The sequence below is a fragment of the Pristiophorus japonicus genome, chromosome 6 (genome assembly GCF_044704955.1).
Source record: "Pristiophorus japonicus isolate sPriJap1 chromosome 6, sPriJap1.hap1, whole genome shotgun sequence".
NCBI classification, from domain to species: domain Eukaryota; kingdom Metazoa; phylum Chordata; class Chondrichthyes; family Pristiophoridae; genus Pristiophorus; species Pristiophorus japonicus.
Genome location: NC_091982.1, coordinates 106066271 through 106090454, shown reverse-complemented (window position 1 = coordinate 106090454; position 24184 = coordinate 106066271). Strand labels below are relative to the sequence as shown.

The window sequence follows — 24184 nt, the reverse complement described above, 5'->3', positions numbered from 1 at the left end:
ATGGCTTCCTTTTTAATCACACATATATTATCAATTTTAGTTGTGAACAGTGATATTTTGAAAACCTATGTATAAAAAAGCCACTTGTTTGGATATCCAGTAACCAAAATAAATGTACAGGAAATCCATTTTGTACATTTTGCTAACGGATCAACAGTTTGTTTCCACACTACTACATTATCACAAAAAAATCTATGAAGGGCTGAATTTGCGGCCCCTATGGGTGCATGTGAGGTGTAGGGCCCCCGCAAGTTCCCGTTTTAGGCATGCACTGCGCATCTGGAACTTGCGATCTGTCAAGAATCCTCTTGACCAATCGTACAAGCCGAAAAAGGGCATTCGTAGGCGATGCCCAATTTCTACCCTGCAAATGCCCTTGAAATTCTTACGCCTGATAAAACCAGACATAAGGCCTGTTTTTTTTAAAAATATAAAAATAAAATGTTATCACTCATTTATATACTAAAAACCCTGTCCAATAAGACAAGTTTATTTTTAGCCCTGTTAAAACAATTTTTCCCCCCCAAAAATATATTTTTGTTTAAAATATTTAATTAAATGGCATTTTAATTCATTTTAAATATGTAATGTTTTTTTAAATTTATTTATGTTTGTGTATTTTTTAAGTGATTCCCATTCATACTTTTGGTGTTTCCGTACAAATTGAATCCCCCTAAGCATGAAGAGAGATTCTTTTCTTTTATTGGTTGGGCCACAGCCCACATGATTCCAGGGACACTTGCAATCTGTATGCGCCCCGGGATACATGGGCCTCTACCCATGTGTACCCGAAGAACCCCAGAAGCACGAATCTATGAACCTCCCAGACCACTAGGTAAATCCATAGATTTTTTGCAGGTCGGCGGCTTCTCACGGGCAGGAAGCCTTCGACTACAATTTCTACCCCACTGGGTCTTTCATAAAAGCTTAGGGATCTAGGGCAGCGTGCAATTAAGTTTGCCAGAATGTAAGCAAATTCACAAAAAACAGTGATCACATTTATTCATAGAGATCAGTATCAAAAGACAAAATGTTTCTGGATCACAAAGTTATGCTACATTCAAAAATTTTTACATTCAAACAAAAGTAGCCCAAGCTCACTTTGGATGATGAGGGATTTCAATAATTTACTCAGCGTACAATCCTTTCCATACTGCGGGTGGGTGAATGCAGGCTGCAACGTTACAATTGGATACGGCAGAAACCCCCAGAACAAACATGACCTTCCCTCACCAACCTGTCTTCATTTTAAGCACTGACTGCAAGCGGTGACCAAATTATTTTAATCCAAATTGCCGACGTCCATATTCCAGGAAGAAGATTAAGATTTGTGGATAGATACATAGAAGAAAAATAAAGTGATTTGAAAGTTCTCACAGCAGGACAAAGACCTAGATTCACAGTTTTACATAATTTGTGTCTTCTGTATAAATCGACAGAAAACATCTCCTACAAGGCAGAAACTAGACCAAAATATTTTGATATATCAATCAACAGAAGAGAAGGTTCTTTGGAGCACAAATCATCAACAGGATTTCTTCATTCAAAAAAATTTAGGTTTTGCACCTCAGGAACACAGCCGCAATCATCAGCCACTACATTCCAGAGTTTCTACAATGATTATCCAACATTATTTCAACAGTGACTAGCCTTCAAAAGTACTTTGGAACATCCTGAGGTCATGAAAGGCTTACACAAATTGCAAGATATTAGATGAATGAGAGGGTATCTCATAGAAACATAAAATTCTGACGGGATTGGACAGGGTAGATGCAGGAAGAATGTTCCTGATGTTGGGGAATTCCAGAACCAGGAGTCACAGTCTAAGGATAAGGGATAAGCCATTTAGGGCTGAGATGAGGAGAAACTTCTTCATTCAGAGAATTGTGAACCTGTGGAATTCTCTACCACAGAAAGTTGTTGAGGCCAGTTCGTTAGATATATTCAAAAGGGAGTTAGATGTGGCCCTTACGGCTAAAGGGATCAAGGGGTATGGAGAGAAAGCAGGAAAGGGGTACTGAAGTTGCAAAAATGATCAGCCATGATCATACTGAATGGTGGTGCAGGCTCGAAGGGCCAAATGGCCTATTCCTGCACTTATTTTCCACATTTCTTTATTCTTTCTTTACTGATTCCAAGTGGTTGTGATTTCTAATTTTCTGTAACAGGAAATCGCGAGAGGTCTACACTCGGGAAACAATGGGCGGGAGTTTACAGGGCCGAGAATGTGCATTCGCCGTCGTAAGTGCTCCGAAAGGCCTCGCAAGTTCTGGCTTTCCGCATGCGCTGTGCATGCATGAAAACCTGGAACTTACGATGTCAAGTTTCACTTGGATAGATCTTTCGCATCCGCTACCTCATTGGCGCAGAGTTGGGCTATTTGCCCAATTACTGCTCAGCGAATGCTCACAAAACCTTTGTCTGGTAAAAGCAGGCGTACGGTCTTCTTTTCCCAGCATAAGGGTGAAAATAAATGTGAAAATAATGACAAACATTCAGATACATTTAAAATTAGTTGAGGTAAATTTTGGCCTGTTTTAAAATGTTTAAAATTATTTTTCAAAAAATTACAATTTTATTTTAAATGCTTAATTAAAGAGTCTCTAAATTAACTTTGACCACGGGAACATTTCTTTTTATTTAAGTGGTGTGAATTCTTATTTATCTGGGGATTCTTAATATGCTTATGGCGATTCCGTACATAAATGAAATCCCCATAAACATCCGAACAATCCCCCTTTTTGATTGGTTGGCCTGGTGCACGTGATCCCATGGACGCTTGCGAACCGCCTGCGCCCCTATTCCATAGCTAACTGAAAGATATAGGCCTCATGGTGCAATATCTGCAGTAAATTGACCTGCTACTTTACAAAACTTGACAATACAGCTAACAATGGGCCTAAAATTCCAGTCGGAGGCTTCCTTCGGACGAACACCTCCGACCCGAAACGTCTCTACGAAAGTACCTGATGGTCCTCCCGGAAGCAGCTTGGATTCCGGTCGGAGGCCTTCTCTTCCCGCGCATTGCAGCGCATCCATGTCCTCGAGGTTCGCACGTTGAAGCTGGAGTCATGTGTGACTGGACAACCAATCACAATACAGTAGTCTCTGATAGTAATGGGAACTCCGTATCTCCGAGTTCTTATTGCTATCAATAAGGAAAATACCCCCAAAAACATTAAACACAACATAAAAAATTAAAAAAAAACTCACATATTTAAAATTAATTAAATTAAAGTTAATTAAATGTCTTAGAGAAAAAAATATATTTTTTGGATTGTTTTTAAATAAGTGTTTTAAAAGAGTTTAAAATAAATTTACCGTAGTGGACAGGGTTTTTAAACATAAAATATGTTTTTAAATTTTATTTTGATATGTTTTAAAACTCTTACACTGGTAAAGTAGGCTATGCGCCTGCCTGCTTTTACCAGGCGCAAGGGCAACCAGAGCGTTCTGCATCAACCCTGGACAAAGAAGAAAGTAGTCTTAGAATTCCACAACAGTTTCCACAGCCAGAAAACAAATAAGTCTACAAGATGATGACATAATGATGAGCCTTGCCTTATCAGGCATCCTTGAACTAAGGCAGAATCAACACTGTTTTATGAAAGGGAAATTGTGTTTAATAAATCTGAGATTTTTGAGGTTGTAACTAACAGGGTAGATCAGGGGGAACCAATGGATCTCGTGTATTTGGATTTTCAGAAAGCATTCGATAAGGTGCTACACAAGAGGTTGTCACACAAAACTAGGGCTCATGGGATTGGGGATATTGGCATGGAAATTCCGACGTCCCGGGCCCATACAAAGTTTCTACAGACCTGGGAAGGCATTGGAAAAGCCGGTTTTCAGCGCACAAACCTCAGCTCTGAAAACCGGCTTTTCAGATCGTAGCCAGATCGGGAGCAAGAACAAGGGCAAGATTGGGCTATTTACCCATATCTTGTCCAGAAAATGTCCTCAAAAATCTTGCGCCTGAAAAAGCAGGCACATAGCTTACTTTTACAGGCGCAAGTGTTTTAAAACACACAAAAACAATTGTAAAATAAAATTATAAATACACAGTTTATTGTTAAAAACCCTGCCCACTACAGTAAGTTTATTTTTAACCATAATTAAAAAAGTTTAAAAATTGGGAAAATATATATTTTTTTTTATAAGACATAATAACCTTAAGTTCAATTAATTTTAAATATGTGTGGTCTGTTTTTTATTTTTTATTATTGTGTGTGATTGGTTTTGTTCCCATTAATAGCACTGAGAACTCGTAGATACGCGCGTCTCAGTGCTATTAATGGGAACCTGTGAACTACCTACCTGATTGGCTGAGTAGTCACACGTGACTGCATCTTCTGCGTCGGAACCCTCTGGGCGGGAGCGCGCTTTGCACTGTGGGAGGAGAAGGCCTCCCCATCGGAAATCAGCTCGCCTCCTCGACCACCTGGTAAATTCGTAAAAAATATCCAGCGAGGAGGCAAGACCCCCAGAGGAATTTCTGCCCCAATATATGAGCATGGATTGAGGATTGGTTAACGGACAAAAAACAGAGTAGGAATAAATGGGTCATTTTTGGGATGGCCAGGGTGTAACTCATGGAGTGTTGCAAGGATCAGTGCTTGGGCCCCAGCTATTAATAATTTATATCAATGACTTAGATGAGGGGATTGAGTGCAATATATCCAAGTTTGCTGACGATACAAAGCTATGTGGAAAAGTAAGCTGTAAGGAGGATGCAAAGAGGCTGGAAATGATTGGGCAAGAAGGTGGCAGATGAAGTGTAATGTAGGAAGTGTGAAATAATTCACTTTGGTTCAGTTTTGGTCCCCTTACTGAAGGTTCACTTTACTGATTCCTGGGATGAGATGGCGGTCCTATGAGGAGACAGAGAGTAGACTGGGTCTCTGTTTTCTGGAGTTTAGAAGAATGAGAGGTGATCTTTTTGAAATGTATAAAATTCTTAGAGGGCTTGACAGGGTAGATGCTAAGAGACCGTTGCCCCTGGCTGAGGAGTCTAGAACTTAGGGGTTACTGCTCAGGATAAGGGGTCAACCATTTGGGACTGAGATGAGGAGAAATTTCTTCACTCAGTGGGTTGTGAATATTTAGAATTCGCTACCCTAAAGGGCTGTGAATGCTCAGTCGATGTGTACAATTAAGACAGCGATCGATAGACTTTTGGGCACGAAGGGAATCAAAGGATATGGGAACGGGTGGGAAAGTGGAGTTGATGTTGAAGTTCAGCCATGATCTTACTGAATGGCTGAGCAAACTCGAAGGGCCAAATGGGCTATTCCTGCTCCTATTTCTTGTGTTTTTGTGTTGAATGAGCTCATGCCGAACGAGGCACAGCGTACGAGTTTTCAGGAATAAGTGACAGTTGTTTGAGACAGATGTTAGATTAAAACAGTTGCTTCAATTCCCTATGTTGACAGAGCAGGTGTCAGCAATTTAGAATCCTTGCTCTGATTATTTTGTTAACTTCCCGCACCAAGATTTTCAGTCACATTTTGAGGACTGCTCTCACATCACTGAACTTGTACTGTTCATCACTGACGTTGCAACTCAATGGCATCACCCAGCAAACAGTTTGTGAACAGAGGGAAACATCAGCAGGAAATTAATCACCTGCAAGCCAATGAGTTTCAAACCAAGAGCCCGGAAGAATGAACAATTCTGAACAAGCTGGTTAAAATCAAAAGCACAAAGAACCCAACACTCAAAGTCCTTACAATTGCGATATGCATAATGTTTGGTTACATCTACTCAGTCTGCACTCAGCACCACAATGTTATTTTCATTCCTTCTCTGGATATGGGCATCACTGTCAAGGTCAGCATTTATTGCCCATCCCTAGTTGCACTTAAGGTGATGTTGGTACAGGTACAACGTCACTAATCTGGCTGTCCGAAAACCGGACATTTTTGAGGCGGCCAAGATGGCGACATCGGGCGGCAAGGGACGAGGAAACTGGAAAAAAAAACGCAGCACTGGGGGCGCCACAGGCATTTAGAATTGGTGGGAGGCGAGGTAATCGGCAGGCGGCGAAAAGCGGAGGATCGATGGGTGGCGAGGAGCACCAACAGCAAGGTCCGAAATCTAGCAAAATCCAAAAACCGGCACTGCCTTGGTCCGGAGGTTGTTGGATTTCAAACGTTGTACCTGTATCATCTTCTTGAACCACTGCAATCTTGTGTGGTGAAGCTTTCCCACAATGCCATCACGTAGGACATGCCACAATTTTGACAATGAAGGAACGGCAGCAATATATGTCCAAACCAGAATGATGTGGGCCTCAGAAGGGAACTTGAGGCGATGGTGTTCCAATATATCTGCTAACCATGTCCTTTTAGGCAGGAGGATGATATGCAATGCACAATCACAGATGCCCATCTCTTTATCTACCTGATTAAGAAAGGGAAGATAGACTATGAAAGTAAACTAATACGAAATATAAAAACAGATAGCAATAGTTTCTATAGGTATATAAAAAGGAAGAGTGGCTAAAGTTAGAGGACGAGACCGGGGAATTAGTGATGGGGAACATGGAGATGGCAGAAACACTGAACAAATATTTTGTATCAGTCTTTACAATAGAGGACACTAAAAAATATCTCAACAGTGGATAGTCAAGGGGTTAAAGGGGAGCAGGAAGGAAGTTAACACAATCACAATCACGAAGGAGGTGGTACAAAGTAAGATAATGGGACTAAAGACGGATAAATCCCCTGGACCTGATGGCTTGCATCCTGGGGTCTTAAGAGAAGTAGAGGTAGGGATTGTGGATGCATTGGTTGTAATTTACCAAAATTTCTTGGATTCTGAGGAGGTCCCAGCAGATTGGAAAACTGTAAATGTAATGCCCCTATTTAAAAAAGGAGGCAGACAAAAAGCAGGAAACTATAGACCAGTTAGTCTAACATCTGTGGTTAGGAAAATGTTGGAGTCCATTATTAAAGAAGCAGTAGCAGGACATTTGGAAAAGCATAAGTCAGGCAGAGTCAGCATGGATTTATAAAGGGGAAGTCATGTTGGACAAATTTGCTGGAGCTCTTTGAGGATGTAACGAACAGGGTGGATAAAGGGGAACTAGTGGATGTGGTGTATTTGGACTTCCAGAAAGCATCTGACTAGGTGCCACATAAAAGGTTACTGCAAAAGATAAAAGTTCACGGGGTTGGGGGTAATATATTAGCATGCATAGAGGATCGGCTAATTAACAGAAAACAGAGAGTCAGGATAAATGGTTCATTCTCGGGTTGGCAATCAGTAACTAGTGGGGTGCCGCAGGGATCAGTGCTGGGACCCCAACTATTTACAATCTATATTAATGACTTGGATGAAGGGACCGAGTGTAACGTGGCCAAGTTTGCTGATGATACAAAGATGTGTGAGGAGGACACAAAAAATCTGCAAAAGGACAAGGACAGGCTAAGTGAGTGGGCAAAAATTTGGCAGATGGAGTATAATGTTGGAAAGTGTGAGGTTAGGCACTTTGGCAGAAAAAAAAAATCAAAGAGCAAGTATATATTTAAACGGAGAAAAATTGCAAAGTGCCACAGTACAGCGGGATCTGGGTACAGCAAATGATCAGGAAGGCCAATGAAATCTTGGCCTTTATTGCAAAGGGGATGGAGTATAAAAGCAGGGAAGTCTTGCTACGGTTATACAGGGTATTGGTGAGGTCACACCTAGAATACTGCGTAAAGCTTTGGCTTCCATATTTACGAAAGGATATACTTGCTTTGGAGACAGTTCAGAGAAGGTTCACTAGGTTGATTCTGGAGATGAGGGGGTTGACTTATGAGGAAAGGTTGAGTAGGTTGGGCATGTACTCACTGGAATTCAGAAGAGTGAGAGGTGATCTTATCGAAACGTATAAGATTATGAAAGGGCTGACAAGGTGGATGCAGAGAGGATGTTTCCACTGATAGGGGAGACTAGAACTAGGAGTCATAGTCTTAGAATAAGGGGCTGCCCATTTAAAACTGAGATGAGGAGGAATTTCTTCTCTGAGGGTTGTAAATCTGTGGAATTCGCTGCCTCAGAGCTGTGGAAGCTGAGTCATTGAATAAATTTAAGACAGGTAGACAGTTTCTTAACCGATAACCAATAAGGGGTTATGGGGAGCGGGCAGGGAAGTGGACCCGATCGATCAGCCATGATCGTATTAAATGCTGGAGCAGGCTCTAGGGGTAGTATGGCCTACTCCTGCTCCTGTTTCTTATGTTCTTATGTATCAGAGCATCATACTGGTGCACTTCTGGTGCTTGATATCCAGTAGGAAGTGCAGTTTTCCCCCATTTAACGGATAGAAAGATTTGACACCTCTCAAATATCAAAGGGTTTCCCATGCAATGAATTACCTTAACATTCCATAACTATTACATCGGCAAACGCGGCAGCCAATCTGCACACAATAATATCCCATAAACAGCAATAAAGTGAGTAACTAATCAACGCTGCAATAGTAGGATGCGAGTATGGGTTGGCTGCCAAACTCAAGGAACCAAACCCAGCTGTGTGAGGATATCGCTAGACAATATCACTAGACAATATAGCACAAAACCTGAAAAATTCTAGGAGCTGAAAGAAAATATACAGTACCTAACTCGAAAAGCATTTGCAATTGCCATATGCACAATGTTTGGCTCAACCTGGATTGACATATCTGTGATCAGAATTCCAGTGTATCCAGGTTCCGCCCCAAATTCAAATCTCCCATCACAATTCCATCTGAATTCTAAGCTCCGCCTCTTCACCGCAGAGGGGAGCTGGGATTTCTAGGATACCAAGTTCAATCCTCATTCGTGACTGACCCCCTTTATAATTACACAGTGTCAAATCCACATTCATATACATCCCCTATACCATAAGATACTATGCTTAAGCCTCTTTCCAATGTATTCCACATTTTTAATCAGTCAAAAATTGTCTATCTTGTGAATAGCTTATCACAAAATACATGATTCGGAGCTCTAGTTTTTAGTCGAACTTAATGGGTATGTTTCTGCCATTTGCACGGTATACACATTGGAAAGTTATTACATATATAAAACTGCTCCAAAAATGTACCAAGTATCAAAAATCTAGACATTCTGGGGAATGTGGGTCATATCTCCAGAAATCATCCCCATCACTCAGAAAATAAATCGCATACATTATGCACAATATACCCGATCTACAATTGCAACTACAGCACCGAATATTACCAATTACATATCATGTTGGCACACAGTTTAGAATGCTCGGCAGCAGAAATGTTGACAGTAAACAACTGAAAATCATCTAATTACAATAAATTAAATTCTTTTGCAATAATTTGGGATAGAGTAAAATATAAAGTGTTACGATTTGTAACAGCAAATGACACAAAGTGTGACAACATTCAGCTTTTTAACTTCACAGTCGACAGTGAATTAATGCAAGTAAAAAATTCAAACTGTAGCTTTTAATTTGTGTTTCGCTAATATAGGTTTTTTGGAATTCAGTGGAACAATGGGTTACATTGTTCCTTTACCTCCAATAACTTCCGAGTCGAAAATGTGTGCTTGTTAACAATTATAATGGGAAATTATTACTCAAAAAGTTGGTCATGTGATACAAATGTAGTGAATCAGTTAACTTGGCAAGTTTGATGCTGAAACATGTTCCTTTCTCCAAAACATGAGGAACAAAAAAAAGTTTTTTAAAAAAGCCTACGCGATACATGTACCAGTAAATTTTGAGTGCTTATTAAGATTAGATGACCGGTTATTCCTCAATTACCTTGACAGCAAACTCCATATTGTTAGCTCTATGTATGCAGCGCTTGCAAATTGAGTAGGAGCCAACACCGATATCTTCTTTTAGCTCGTATCCGTCACTGAACTGCAACTGTTTTGACCAAAGACAAAAATAAATCAAATCTGTAGATCTGATTTTCACTCTAGCATTCCTTCATATCAAAAATAACAGATTTATTTTTAAAACACAGAATCTTGCCCAATATTAGTATGTACTCTAGTTCAACATCACAATCACTTGATATTTGATTATCTATGCATCATACCTGTACAATAGGGTGTACCACTGTGAGTGGGGTGCTTTGGCCTTCTTCCACTGCATTGGTAGCCACAAAACTAAATCCTCTGAACAGCTGATGTGCATTAGCACTTGGTGGAATGCCAGGTGAATCTAAACAAGGAAAACAATCATCAACCATTTCTTCCCATAATAAAGTGTCATGAATATTGTAATTCTAGATATGTGACACATAGAAAATAGGTGCAGGAGTAGGCCATTCGGCCCTTCGAGCCTGCACCACCATTCAATAAGATCATGGCTGATCATTCCCTCAGTACCCCTTTCCTGCTTTCTCTCCATACCCCATAGAAACATAGAAAATAGGTGCAGGACACAATCTCATTGAACTTTTCTCTTCAAGACTGGATATCGTTTCAGCTGAGATTTCAAGCATTATGGGAGTCAAAAATTCTAAAACAAAAGACTGTTATTTGTGAAGAACTGCCATAATGCTGTCAGGAGCTATCGTCATATAACTGTCCTGACAGGGATCTATAGTGACCAATGGATCACCATCTCTAATCCCAATTTGAAGAGTCTGCCTTGAAATTACGATGTGGGAAGATTTGCATACAAAGTCCTTTTATACATTCAGATTAAATTCCTTTGTCAGCTGTTTTGTACTGTAAAAATGGCCACCGCTCGTCTCTGATTGGTCCCCTTGGAGGATAAGCCACACCCTGAAGTTTCTCTGGAATGTGTAACTGGAACCGCCCAGCCCAAGTACTCACTGACTTCGCAAATTATAATTCGATCCACTTTTGACTTCCAGAAGCCGCACAGGATAGATCTCCCCAGAAGCCAAGTGCCAGCCGAAGTTCCTTACCCCAACACAAGTGCATCTCTCCCCCCAGCGCAAGTGCTGCCTCCCCCAGCCGAAGTCCCATACCCCAGCGCAAGTGCATGACCCCCCCCCTCCCCCTCCATAGATGGGGCACTGTGTGCAGATTGTTAACAGGTTTATTGGGTATGAAGTGGATTGGAAGAACCTCTCTCCTCTCCAATCCCCCACCCCGTCTCTCACTCATCACCGCCCCCACTCCCCCCGAGCTCTCCCTCTCTCTTCCCCAATCCCCCCGCCCCCCGCCCCAACAGGATCTTACTCTCCTCACCTTTCCCCCCACCCTCCCCCACCCTCTCGTGGAGGATCAGAAGGCCCGGTCGGTGGTCGCTTGGGGAACGTGGTCGGACTGATTGCAGGGCCCGACCTCTGGTTCCTGCACTTCCGGTTCGGGAGGGAAGCATCGGGGGTGGGGACTCGACAAAAAAAATACAATACAAATAGTCAGTCCCTTTAACAGAGGCATTAGCCAATTTGTTTTAAATGGCAGGTTAAAGAATTTAATACAAATGCAGAAAGGGCTTGACCACCATCTCAGTGTAATTTTCAAGTCCTTAGGTTTGTAATCCGCCAAAAATGAACCCTGTACTGACAACATGTCCATTTTTTATGGCGCCTGAAGCACTTCCTTTCACATTCACATATGAAAATATATATCCGAGATGACATGAATGCAGACAGAATTCATTTTTAAACTCTGCTTCCGAGGGATTGGATTTCAGCGTACGTGAGGTAAAATCCCCAACTGCATTCTTTCCTAAATAAACCATCAGTAAAACATTTGTCTTTGAAAACTATGTCTCAAAACTGGCATCATTATGAAATGCTCAGCATAGGATAACATTTAAAAAGAAATTTTAAACAAAATAAATCAACAATATGATTCCAGAGGAAACCTGGGGAATTAAAGACAAGTTAATCCAGGATCGATTAGTGTGCAATCTTTGCTTTGTCCAGTTCCTATTTGGTACAAATTAATCAGAGCGAAGTAGAGACTTCAAACCAAATGGAGAACAGGATTACTTTTTCAGAGGGTTTTTTTCTGACTAGATTGATAAATAATGCAGCTCATTCTCCCGTAAGATTTTGGAATTTGAGTGCAAGCATGTAAAGGATGAGTTGAGTTGAAGAATTTGCTGGCCTGATGCACATCTGACATTGCGGTTCCACTGGCTTTGAATTTGAAGATATCGTTCCTCTTCAGTTAGCTTTCTGCGAATATTCCTTGATGACTTGGTAATGACTTGGCACAATTCACCAAGTAGCAGGTACAGGAGGCACCAATCCGGTCAACTAATCAGGAATGCTTTCCTTCACGAGGTACAAATTTCAAGGGTTTATTTTAAAAACTAGGTGAGCATGTATGTTTCACTAACACCATAATATTAATAATGTGGGAAAAGTGAAAAGAAGGCATTTTATAAACTATAAGGGAGATCTTCCTAAATATCAAGGTATACTTTTTGACTTAACAATCAATTAAGTTTAATTAATGTTGTAAATAGCATGCAGAAAGTTAAATTCTATTTAACTTTTAATATATAGTTACTGTGACAGACGGAACTTCCTTCAATATTTATCCTCGACATGAAGCATAAATCAAAATGATGAATAAAATCTTCCATTTTTGGGAAGGTGGAGAGTTATGTTTTCACACAATTCATACTGACAGAGTAATCATCTGTACCTTTTGGTGTTTTAGCTGTAAATTCTGGATCAAAGCAGAAAGTGTCTTCTGGCTTACCAGAAGCAGGTTTAAATGGAGGTTGAATTTCCTTTCTGACCAGTTTCTGAGAAAGAGAGAATGTTTAGTTTTTACCTGTCTCAGTCATTTCATTTTGAATTACAGTGTGTACAACTATAAATACCCAAGTATGTTACTTTGAATTATTTTTCAGTCTTTAGCCAAAAAAACCATTCTGGATTTATAAAATTGCAACACACTCTCACAATTTACAGGTGCAAATGGTGCCAAGACCTTACAGACGAATTCACAAGTGTTGATTGCCGTAAGAGTTACAAAATCTATACTAAATATAATTCCAGAACAAAATGTATTCCAAAAGGCCAGAAAATGTATAATATAAAACACAAATATTTTATCAACAGCAGAGGAAGAAGTATTTTGAGCAAGCAATGAATTAAAAGCCATGACAATTTTGATTTTAACGTTGGGTTTTTCAGGAGTAAAAAACATTACATTTAACAGCTTTGTGACCTTGATCTTGCTTGTTGGAATGGGAAACACCTACATTCCAGTCAATGGTAGCAAAGAATGGATGCCTTTTGATCTCTTCAACTCCATCAGGGCCAGCTCCTACAAGAATTAAGATCATGGGATGTTTATTTGTAGTTGTGGCTGTATGAGGGCAGAGGCCAATCTCCAGCCCGGCACAATCAACTATTCTTGCCAGTACATTGCACTGGAGAATTTGAAAATCATGAATGAATGCTGCTGCATCACTGGACTATTCTACTGAATGCTGCAGAAGCAGTGCACCACAGTGGACAGATATTGCTTTACACAAGCCACCTCCACAATGTGCAGGAACATAGGAAATTAATTATTATACATTTCAGCATTGGTATTTCCAGTGTAAATCAGCATTTTAGAAGAAATTCAACTGTGAACAACATTTTTCACTCACTGCACCAGTAGTAATACATCACAGGTTTTCTTCAGTAATGGCTGAAATTGTATTCTGGCCTCCTTAACAGTGAAAATACTAAGACAGCTTTTGTTATGTAAAGCAAAAGAATTGGGAGATAAGCTTTTCTCCACTGTGTTCCCCAATGCACTTTAGCATAGTTTGGAAAAGAGCTAGTTGCTTCAATAGCAGTTAAAAACAGAAAGTACACAAATAATTTCTGCTTTTACTTGCAATTAAAGTCAAGACTTTTTTTTAAACAAAAGGGTATTTGATTGTTTACCTTTATCTTGTGCTAAATATTTCACCAAATTCAAGGTGGCCACAGAAAAAGAGCAAAGCTCTGGTTCTCATAGAATCATAGATAGAATCATAGAAATTTACAGCACGGAAGGAGGCCATTTCGGCCCATCGTGTCCGCGCCGGCCAACAAAGAGCTATCCAGCCTAATCCCACTTTCCAGCTCTTGGTCCGTAGCTTTGTAGGTTACGGCACTTTATGTGCACATCCAAGTATTTTTTAAATGTGGTGAGGGTTTCTGCCTCTACCACCCTTTCAGGCAGTGAGTTCCAGACCCCCACCACCTCTGGGTGAAGAAATTTATCCTCATACCTCCTCTAAACCTTCCCCCAATTACTTTAAATCTATCCCCTGGTTGTTGATCCCTCCACCAAGGGAAACAGGTCCTTCCTATCCACTCTATCCAGGCCTCTCAATTTTATACACCTCAATCAGGTCTCCCCTCAGCCTTCTCTGTTCCAAAGAAAACAGATCCAGCATCTCCAATCTTTTCTCATAGCCAAAATTCTCCAGTCCAAGCAACGTTATTGTAAATCTCCTCTGCACCCTTTCCAGTGCAATCACATCTTCCCTGTAATATGGTGAGCGGAACTGCGCACAGTACTCCATGCTGCGGCCTAGCCAGTTCAAGCATAAAGCCCTTGCTCTTGTATTCTATGCCTCAACTAATAAAGGCCAGTATTCCGTACGCCTTCTTAACCACCTTTTCTACCTGGCCTGTTACTTTTAGGGATCTGTGGACTTGCAATCCAAGGTCCCTTTGTTCCTCTACACTTTTCAGTGTCGTACCATTTAATGTGTATTCCCTTGCCTTGTTCGACCTCCCCAAATGCATTACCTCATACTTATCCGGATTGAATTCTGCCAACCTGTCCAGTACATTGATATCTTCCTGCAGTCCGTAGCTTTCTTCTTCATTATCAACCACACAGCCTATTTTAGTGTCATCTGCAAACTTCTTAATCATACCCCCAACATTCAAGTCCAAGTTATTGACAAAAGCAAGGGACCCAGCAATGAGCCCTGCAGAACCCCACTGGATACAGTTTTCCAGTCACAAAAACACCCATCAACCATTACCCTTTGCTTCCTGCCTCTGAGCCAATTTTGGATCCAACTTGCCACTTTGGATCCCATGAGCTTTTACTTTCGTGATCAGTCTGCCATGTGGGACGTTATCAAAAGCTTTGTTAAAATCCATATGCACAACATCATACGCACCACCCTCATCGACCCTCCTGGTTACCTCCTCGAAAAATTAAATCAAGTCAATCAGACATGATCTTCCCTTAACAAATCCATGCTGACTGTCCTTGATTAATCCATGTCTTTCCAAATGAAGATTTATCCTGTCCGTCAGGATTTATTTTCAATACTTTTCGTACCAGAGGTTAGGCTGACTGGCCTGGAATTACTCAGTCTATCCCTTTCTCCCTTTTTATGTGGCCGTAACACACAAATCTACAAAGAGCATGGCATAAGGTGAACATACAGTTCAGATTTCATTGTTTTATACATGTGTGGAATAAGCTGAATAGGGAGTGGGTAGATTAGGTCAGTAAATTTACAAAGGAATTGATTGGATATTGAGCGCGGGGGTGAATGAGGGTATGAGAAATAGAACGGTGCTTCCTAAATTTTGGGTTGACCTGATGGACTGTGATTGTCTTTTCTGGTGCAGTCACTCCTATATTTCTACTAATTAAACTGCTGGGCAGCCCAGAGTGTAAAGAACGCAGTTTGGTGCCCAGATATGCAACGTATTTGCATTGGGGACACTGTGGGCACCAGAAAATGGAACCTTCTAACCTTCTCCTTACATGTTTCTGTTCTATCATTTTAAAGATGAAATTTCTCGAAATTAAAAAATATATACTTTATATATTCCAGCATACATTACTGACAACAGCTTAAATAGGCATGCATAAAGGTATTGCAATTTTGTTATTCTCAAGTGTCAAGAGGCCTAAACTTTAATATAGAGATGGACAATAATGATAAAAAAATGAAACAGTACCTAGTCTGTTCCCAGGATTTCGCTTGAATAACGTTCTGAGAAGACCTTGAGCTTCTGGACTAAGAAACTGAGGCATTCCTAATTTAGCTCTTGGGAAAAAGGAAATGGATTCATTATTTTATTTAAGTGATATACAACATTGCATACAAATACACAGAGCAACTGTTTTACAGCCTTCAATGAAAATATAGCATTTAATTTTTTTTTAAGTGCATGATAATTCTCATTCCCTGCATGATAGGCTCATTACATAAAGAGCAACCGGCTCAAATGTTCAACAGTGCTCCCATAAGTGAACATTATTCATCTAAGATGCACAGAATCAATAGTATAAACCTTTGAAGTACTGTCACACCAAAGTATATCACATCTTTTAGACTGCCATGGCAATTAAAGATAGGGGAGATGGTTGGGGGGGGGGGGGGGGGGAAGAGGAATGCTGACAAAATGAGGTCTCTGGTGGTTACTTGCCAAATTTCTCATTCTATCACTTACTTCCCAGGCCACCAATTTGCAGATTTCACAGAAAAGGGGATGGAATCCTGGAGTCCGCGGGTACAAATCCCGTGCAATAACTGAATTTGATCTATTCAGTCACCAAAAACCAATAGCCCTAATTAGCATGGAGCGCAGAAGGAGGCCATTCAGCCCATCATGACTGTGTTGGCTCTTTGAAAGAGCTATCCAATAAGCCAATTTCCCCATCCCTTTCCCGATATCCTTGCAACATTTTCATTTTTCGAGTATGTATCCAATTCCCTTTTGAAAGTTACTATTGAATCTTTCAGCAGTGCATTCCAGATCAAAACTTGCTGCATAAAAGAAAATTTAAGAATCGCATCATCTCCCCTTTGGTTCTTTTGCTAATTATCTTAAACATTGTGTACAAAGAATAAAATCCCCCTAAACATTGGTACAAATCCCAAAATCCCATTTAATAAAAACAGTATTTGACTTTGTCAAGTCACTGTAAATTAGTAGCCCTGATAAATTTACTTGCATAATTCCAACAAGTTTAGCCAATCTTAATATAATTGTGCCATTTACACCACTGAAATACATAAAAATGTAAATGTGTGTTTCATTTTGGAAACTACTTTTTCAACACTTAAATTGCCGACTATCTATGACATGGATATTGAAATTTAATATGGCCTTAAATTTGGCACCATGATAAAACATGCCATTTCCAATTTCAATTTGATGCTGACGATGTTTTTTTTCCTGAGAGAAGATAAGGTAGCCAATTTAGCCTAAACATACCATAGTGTGACAACTGATATCCTAATTGCAATAAATACTTGGCTGTCCAAGCTCCTTGAAACACAGTCCAAAGTGACTTTGCCGAAAATAACTGAGTGATAAAATCCTGTTAATTCACTCAGTTAAAGGATAGTATTTCTTCGCAACGTTTTAGGGCATAGCTCTCATTTCCCATGTTTTAGTCTTTGAGCTGCAAACTACATTGCTACTATAGTGATTCATTTTTTAACGTGAAACATCTTCATACCAAGTGGAAATTATTCTTAAGTAGTCATTAAGAATGCACAATGCAATGGACACAAAATTGACCAGGATTATTTCTCACTCTGCAGTGATGACATTCCAATAGTTAATTCTTATGTGCAACACCATCATGCATTAACGATGTGGAAATGCACAGGTATCTAATTGGACAGCTGCTGCCAGCACAAAAAATGACTTAAAGTTAAACCAGTTTACATTATAAACAGCAGATAGCAGTGATTGCTTTTCAAATTGCAATCTCATTTTGTGGTATCAGGTGAAATATGTAAGTTGCTGCAGTTTAAGTCTGTTTATGACGTGCTGTAATCCTCAATTATTTTTGTGCATTCTAATCACTCAGGTATCCATGATTCTCCATTTAAATTAGGCACCTCTGTCTACTTCTGACAGACTGATGTGCATATGACGCAAGGGCATTGGGAGAGAGGCGGGGATGAAGCACCAAGCTGTGAAGTCACAATGTAGAATTTCACTGGTTTCAAAACTAATGTAATGTGTTTTGCACAGATTATCCATTTAGAACTGCAGTCATGTAAACTCATGGCAGAACATTCAAATAAACTGATCAAAAGAGCTTAGTGGCTCTTGTGGTCAAACACTCAACCTCTAACTCGAAGGCTGCTCATTCAAACCGCTGTCTGGACTTGCATTTTAACCTGCCTGCACTTGTTGAACGACCTTTGATAGATTTGACCCTAATTCCAGAAACTAACTGGACCCTGCCCAACCTGTAACAGTGCCCTCTCCCGACTAACACTATTTAGGAAAAAAAAAACAGATTTCTCATAGTCCTAACTGGCAGGAGTTTTTTTTCTTGCTGAATAAGCTGGGAGCAAATGGCAGAAATCAACAATAGAGAACATACAAGGGTGGAAACGGAAATGTAAAGATATGTTCCCTCATTTTTTCCCATTGTGAAGGACTGAATGAATTGGCATGCATATCACAGGCTCATACTTAAAATAAACATTTACATCATCAATTTGTCCAATATCTATAATATTTTCTTGTAACCTCAAAAAGGTCACAAGAAGAGATGGCACAGGATGTTTATCAAGTTAATCAGTGTAAAATTTCCTGCAAACTAATATGAGAGCATGAATTTCACAAAAGTACAGTCAACAAACTTACTTGAGTATCATGTTCATAGTTTCATTCCGGTCTTTACCTTGGAATGGCAATGTACCAGTAAGCATCTCAAACTAAAAGTAAAAGCAAAGCAATGGCAGTAGCACCAAAGTAATACTGGGTCTCAGTATTTATAATGTAAAGCTAATTGTTTTGCCTAAATCAGTAACAGAATGATAACCACAGCATAACATTCAAATAAACAAATGTTGACTATTAGCATTGCATACATATTAAAAAGCAGTGGAAGTTTCAAATTTTACATTTATATAACACACACACACACACACACACACACACACATTTTATAGGATGTAAACATATAGCCAACCAGTAACAGAGTATAAAAATAAGTTGCAGTTTATTGCAAACACGCGACAGAACTTCATGGCTTTGTCTTGATTAAAAGGGGAAATAATTCATACCATTTTGTTGAGAGATAAAGGGTGATTTTGCACTCCAAATTTACCACTGCTGTGAAACAGTTTTCACTTTGCTACAATGCTAAAGTTGGAGTATAAAGGTGGAGTCAGTGATCTGACTCCTCAGAGATCTCAGGATCCGATACGGACACCCCCAGCCAGCCAGGGGTTTCACACGAGAAATGCAAATCCATCACTCATTGTAAATGTAATTTTCAGGAGTTTGAGCCACCAACTGAAATTTCCCTAAAAGTACAGCCTTATGTCGTCACACCGCCATCTGGAACGCGGGTGGAACTGAAAATCGGCATCAGTATTGCAGACTGAGAGCAACCTTGACGTGCTTATATAACATCGCTCTCTCTACTCAACATTAACTCCCGAACAATTCACTCTCCGTTCCCTTTGCAGTACACTGCATCCCAAGAAACCCAGATAAGAGCAACATACAAATGGAACCAAACTGAAAATTTCAATCACTTTCAATAATTAAAATACCAAACAAAACAATACAAAGTTAAGCAGGCAAAATCTCACACATACCATAAGCACACCAAATGACCACCAATCTGCACTCTGTGTGTGACCTCGCCTGTTTACTACTTCTGGTGCCATGTACTCCACAGTACCACAAAATGAGTATGCCTTCTTTTCTTGGTCAACTGATTCTTTACTTAGCCCAAAATCTATAAACAGAGTAATGTCAAAAATGTAAATAAACAACTTCTATCTCTTTAAAGCATCACAACTGATAAACACAAGTTGTGACTCATTACTAAAATGCACGTGTGTGGGCGTCTGCAGTTGACTAGCTTGGGAGGGTGAATAAGAAACAGTGCTGTATATTTTCTCGTCCTCTACTAAAATTAATCTATAGAACATGACAATTCTAGGAATAAAAAATAAGTTTCAAATTTTATCTTGTGATGTTTGTTGAACATGAATAAATAAAATAATTATGGGCCATTATAAGCCAGTTGGAGTTTAAACCCCAATATATCCCACCCACAAAATACAGATTACAGCAACATAATAAACTATTCGAACTCGCAACTAGAACACATTTCTCGGCGTAAAGGCTGTAATTCCCATTTCAGCAAAATAGAAATCCTTTAATGTTATTTCCTGAGAGATTATCTGAATCAGTCTCCTAAATGATACAAAAAGAGGCTTGCAAATGTAGGAATTTGTTCAAAGAGCTATAATGAAATATAGTAACCACATTTAGCATAATTTTAATCAAATATTCTCCTTTTTTGTGGGAAATACAAAGTCTTAAAGGAACATTCCTGTATTTAGTTTTGTTGTAAAGCAAACTGTTCCTAACATTTGGAATCGTGACAAGGTTCCAGGCTCTCACTTCGCTGAAGAAAATTTTAAATTAAATTTCAATCTCAAATTTAATGGTTTTTGTACGTGTCAGACATCCAGCTGAACCAAAAAAATGTAAATGGCTAATCATTTCTGAAAAATCCCTTGGTTAAGATGCAAGCTATTTCTTGCATACTATTACTTTTAATTTTTATCAATAAATCCATTTTTCAGCATCAATGTGTATTTGCTTAATCAGAATTTTGTTTAGGTTAGCATATGAGTACACAAATAAATCTTTTTCATTTCACTTTTAATTAAAGCAACTGCTGTGATAGTATCTAAAATAACCTGAGCAGTTTAACTCCAAGAACTGGGCCATCATTTTGTTACACAAAGCTGAATATACCAAGGGAGAATTTTTTTAAAATACAGTTTTAAAAATTATTCTGTACCTGATATTCCACATTAATTTCTCAAAGCGGCTTCAACATTTTCTTTTAAAAAGGTGATTTTGTACTACAAATTTTAATTTGATTTCAGATTATTTTTCCAAGGATGTATTTACATGATAACCGTGGCATTAATGGGAAGTTGGTTCTCTTCACACTGACACTTCTTATAGTGTCAATTTGGAGCCAGGGCTGGACCCAAATCCAGAGTGAAGCAAAGTGAGACTCCCTCCTGTTGACAATCCCAATCCAGTTCATCAAAGAACTAAATGAGATCCTAGCTCCAGATTTACGTTTCAACTTTAGCTTCAGTGCAGAGATTCCACTTGCTATAAACTGCCAATTTATTGGCAGGTGTCCTGACTTTATCCAGTATTTGTCAATTAGCCTTTTGACTGCAAAACAATTAATATTTCTTCCATTTTTTACAAAAAGTGCTGCACTCTGGATTCAAATTACCTCAGCAATAGACATTCCCAGAATAGCATACTTTTCCATCGTATTATAAGACTAAGCAAATTCCAAGTCAGCTTTTCTTTAAAATGATCTATAAAACAACCAGTCAGCTTTCAACTTGCTCATTTATAAAAACAATTATCGATATAGCTGATGCACTGGGTGGTGAATGTACCTACCTGTTAACTTGATATGTCCTCCTTCATCAAGTAAAATGCTGAAATTAAAATTCACATTCTCCAATACATGTACACAAGTTTGAATGAATGCTAAAAAATTCAGCACATTCATAATTTTATTTGTAAATACTCATGAGCTATTGCTCTTAAAGAATGCATATTAATCTATATTAATTTTACTTCACTTATAACATTTGCAGTGTAAAATTTAAAAAAGGTATTTCAAACTATCTTTATAAACTCTGAAAATGTTACTGAATACATAATTCAAGAAGTTATCAGCAATGTAATTATGGCATTTAAGAGAATTAAACATACAGGTTTACTGTTTAAATATGCACAAAGTACATAATGAAAAATATACAATATAAATCCAGAAGAAAATAAATATCTGATTTACTTTTCTGGCTTTAGATCCCTGTACACTATTCCCAGGCTGTGGAGGTGATCCAAAGCAAGGGCCAATTCTGCGAGGTAGAACTTGACATCTTCCTCAGTAAACATGACCTAAATGAGGAACTATATTGATTTATCAGTTTCTATGAAGTCAGTACATTAAACGACACAGACAGCAGGTATATTTATTAATGCAAGATTAATATTGTTTCTACAGAGTCTTTTTTTCACTAAATACAGGCTTCCTACAAATGAATGGATATGCAATGTATTAGTGGCGTGTCAAGCACAAAAGATCAACCAGCTAAACACACTCCACCAACTGAAGGAGAATTATAGAAATGGGAGTACAAACGAGGCAAAAAAACATGAAATATCACAGTGTATAATTTTTAACTATTGCAAAAAATGATTAAGTGAAAAATATATCTGGCATCTTACCTCTTTGGATAAGCGTGTAAATACATCCCCTCCTCTGAGGAAATCCAAAATTAGATAAAGTTTCCCTTCAGTCTGAAAGGCTTAAGCAAAAATTGGTGAAATGAGTGACAAGGTTGATACAAGTGTACAACATTTTTGATATCCATAATTATACTAGCAACAGACTCACAACTAAGCTTAAATTTGTATGACATGAACACGACGAGCACCTAGAAGATTCTAGCACTGCGAAAAATTTCTACGTCACAAAAGGATTGGAAAATGTGTGAATTGGGAGCTTCCGATACATGCAACATACAAAGCAAAAGTGTGGGTTCATTACAGGAGCTCATTACCACAAAGAGAACAGATCTCTATACAAAGAAAAATATAATTGATTAACGAAAAGAGTGCAGTTTGATCCTGACATATACCATCTTTAGTAGAGTGGTACCAATCAATGATTTCAACTGATCAAAAAGAACGAACAAACAACCTCAAAGTGTCTCAAAATGCTTTACAGCTAGTGAAGTACATTTGAAGTAGTCATTAACAGTTGTAATATAGGGAAATGGAGCAGACAATGTGTACACAGCAAGGTCCTACAAGCATCAATGAGATAAATGACTAGATAATTAGTGATGTTGGTTGTGGGATAAATGCTTGCCAGGACATCGGCAGAACTCCTCTGCTCCTCTTCTCTGCTGCAGGACGGCAGCTCCGACAGTGCAGCACTGTCTCAGTACTGCACTGAAATGTCAGCATAGATTACGTGCTCAAGTGTCTGGAGTAGGGCTTGAGCCCATGACCTTCAAACTCAGAAGCGAGAGTGCACTGAGACAGCTTGCGACATTAAAAAATTAGCACACACTTCAAAATGTTGAATCTCCAAGAGTAACACTTTAAACCATTATTACATAGTATTCCAGAATATCTGCAATTTTTAATTTTAATGTCATGCTCAATTTCACTTCAATTGTGCAAATTACAATTTTTAAGAATACTGAAAGCAACAAACAATAAATAAAATCTATGCTGCAATTGAGTATACATTGCATAGAATTTCACAGAATCTACTTCACAGAGAAAAATCAAACAAACATTCAGGTAGCCCAGTGACACAATTAACGACCAGGTTTATCCCTGTGGTACTTTCCAAAGTGAGCTCCTTAGCTGGACTTGGTCGGAAGCAGGAGTATTGGGTACAGGTCATTTACAAAAACGCTCATTTGGGGAAATGATGCTCCGGGGAGGGGGAAAAAGAAATGCAAAAGTTGGGAAGAAATTAATCTGAATATTTTTTAAAGTTAAAAACAAAATTCCAATAAAAAGGAAAAACTGCAAATCTGCAATACAAGCAGAAAATGCTGGTAACACATAGTATCTATAAAAAAGAAAAGACTAATACACTGTCTCGGTGTCCCCTTCATCAGAAGTATTCCAATGAAGGTTGCATGCATCAAAACATGCTCAACAACAACTTGTAGTTATATAGCGCCTTTAACATAGTAAAACTTCCAAATGCGCTTCACAGGAGCATTATCAGACAAAATTTGACACCGAGCCACATATAGCGATATGAGGGCATCAAGGTAGGTAGGTTTTAGGAGCGTCTTAAAGGAGGAAAGAGAGATAGAGAGGCGGAGAGATTTAGGAAAGGAGTTCCAGAGCTTCGGGTCTTGGCAGCTGAAGGAACGGCCACAAATCGTGGAGCAATTAAAATCTCAGATGCTCAAGAGGCCAGAGTTGGAGGAGCACAGATATCTCAGAGGGTTATAAGACTGGAGGAGATTACAGAAAAAGGGAGGGCTGAGGTCAAAGAGGGACTTGAAATCAAGAATGAGATGTGGGTGAGGTACAGCTTGGTGTTGTCAGCATACCTGTGGAAACTGATGGTTTGTTTTCAGACAATGTTGCAGCATGTAGATGAGAAATAGGAGGGGGCCAAGGATAGATTCTTGGGGGACACCAGAAGTAATGAAGTGGGAGGGGGAAGAGATGCCATTGCATGTGATTCTCTTCACA

At 39.1% G+C, this 24184-nt stretch overlaps 1 protein-coding gene across 3 annotated transcripts in view; it reads right to left on the bottom strand.

Annotated features, from left to right (window-relative positions):
• Positions 1-24184, bottom strand: part of LOC139265751 (ribosomal protein S6 kinase alpha-6) — a 170419-nt gene that overhangs the window by 29906 nt on the left and 116329 nt on the right. For all 3 annotated transcript variants that reach the window (XM_070883105.1, XM_070883107.1, XM_070883108.1), the window contains 10 exons: positions 22181-22260; positions 21744-21850; positions 21344-21381; positions 19489-19631; positions 18527-18597; positions 15869-15957; positions 13156-13220; positions 12591-12693; positions 10049-10173; positions 9766-9873 (listed from right to left, as the gene is read on the bottom strand). In XM_070883105.1, the coding sequence (XP_070739206.1) occupies positions 9766-9873; positions 10049-10173; positions 12591-12693; positions 13156-13220; positions 15869-15957; positions 18527-18597; positions 19489-19631; positions 21344-21381; positions 21744-21850; positions 22181-22260 (929 nt within the window). The remainder of the gene's footprint in view (positions 1-9765; positions 9874-10048; positions 10174-12590; positions 12694-13155; positions 13221-15868; positions 15958-18526; positions 18598-19488; positions 19632-21343; positions 21382-21743; positions 21851-22180; positions 22261-24184) is intronic.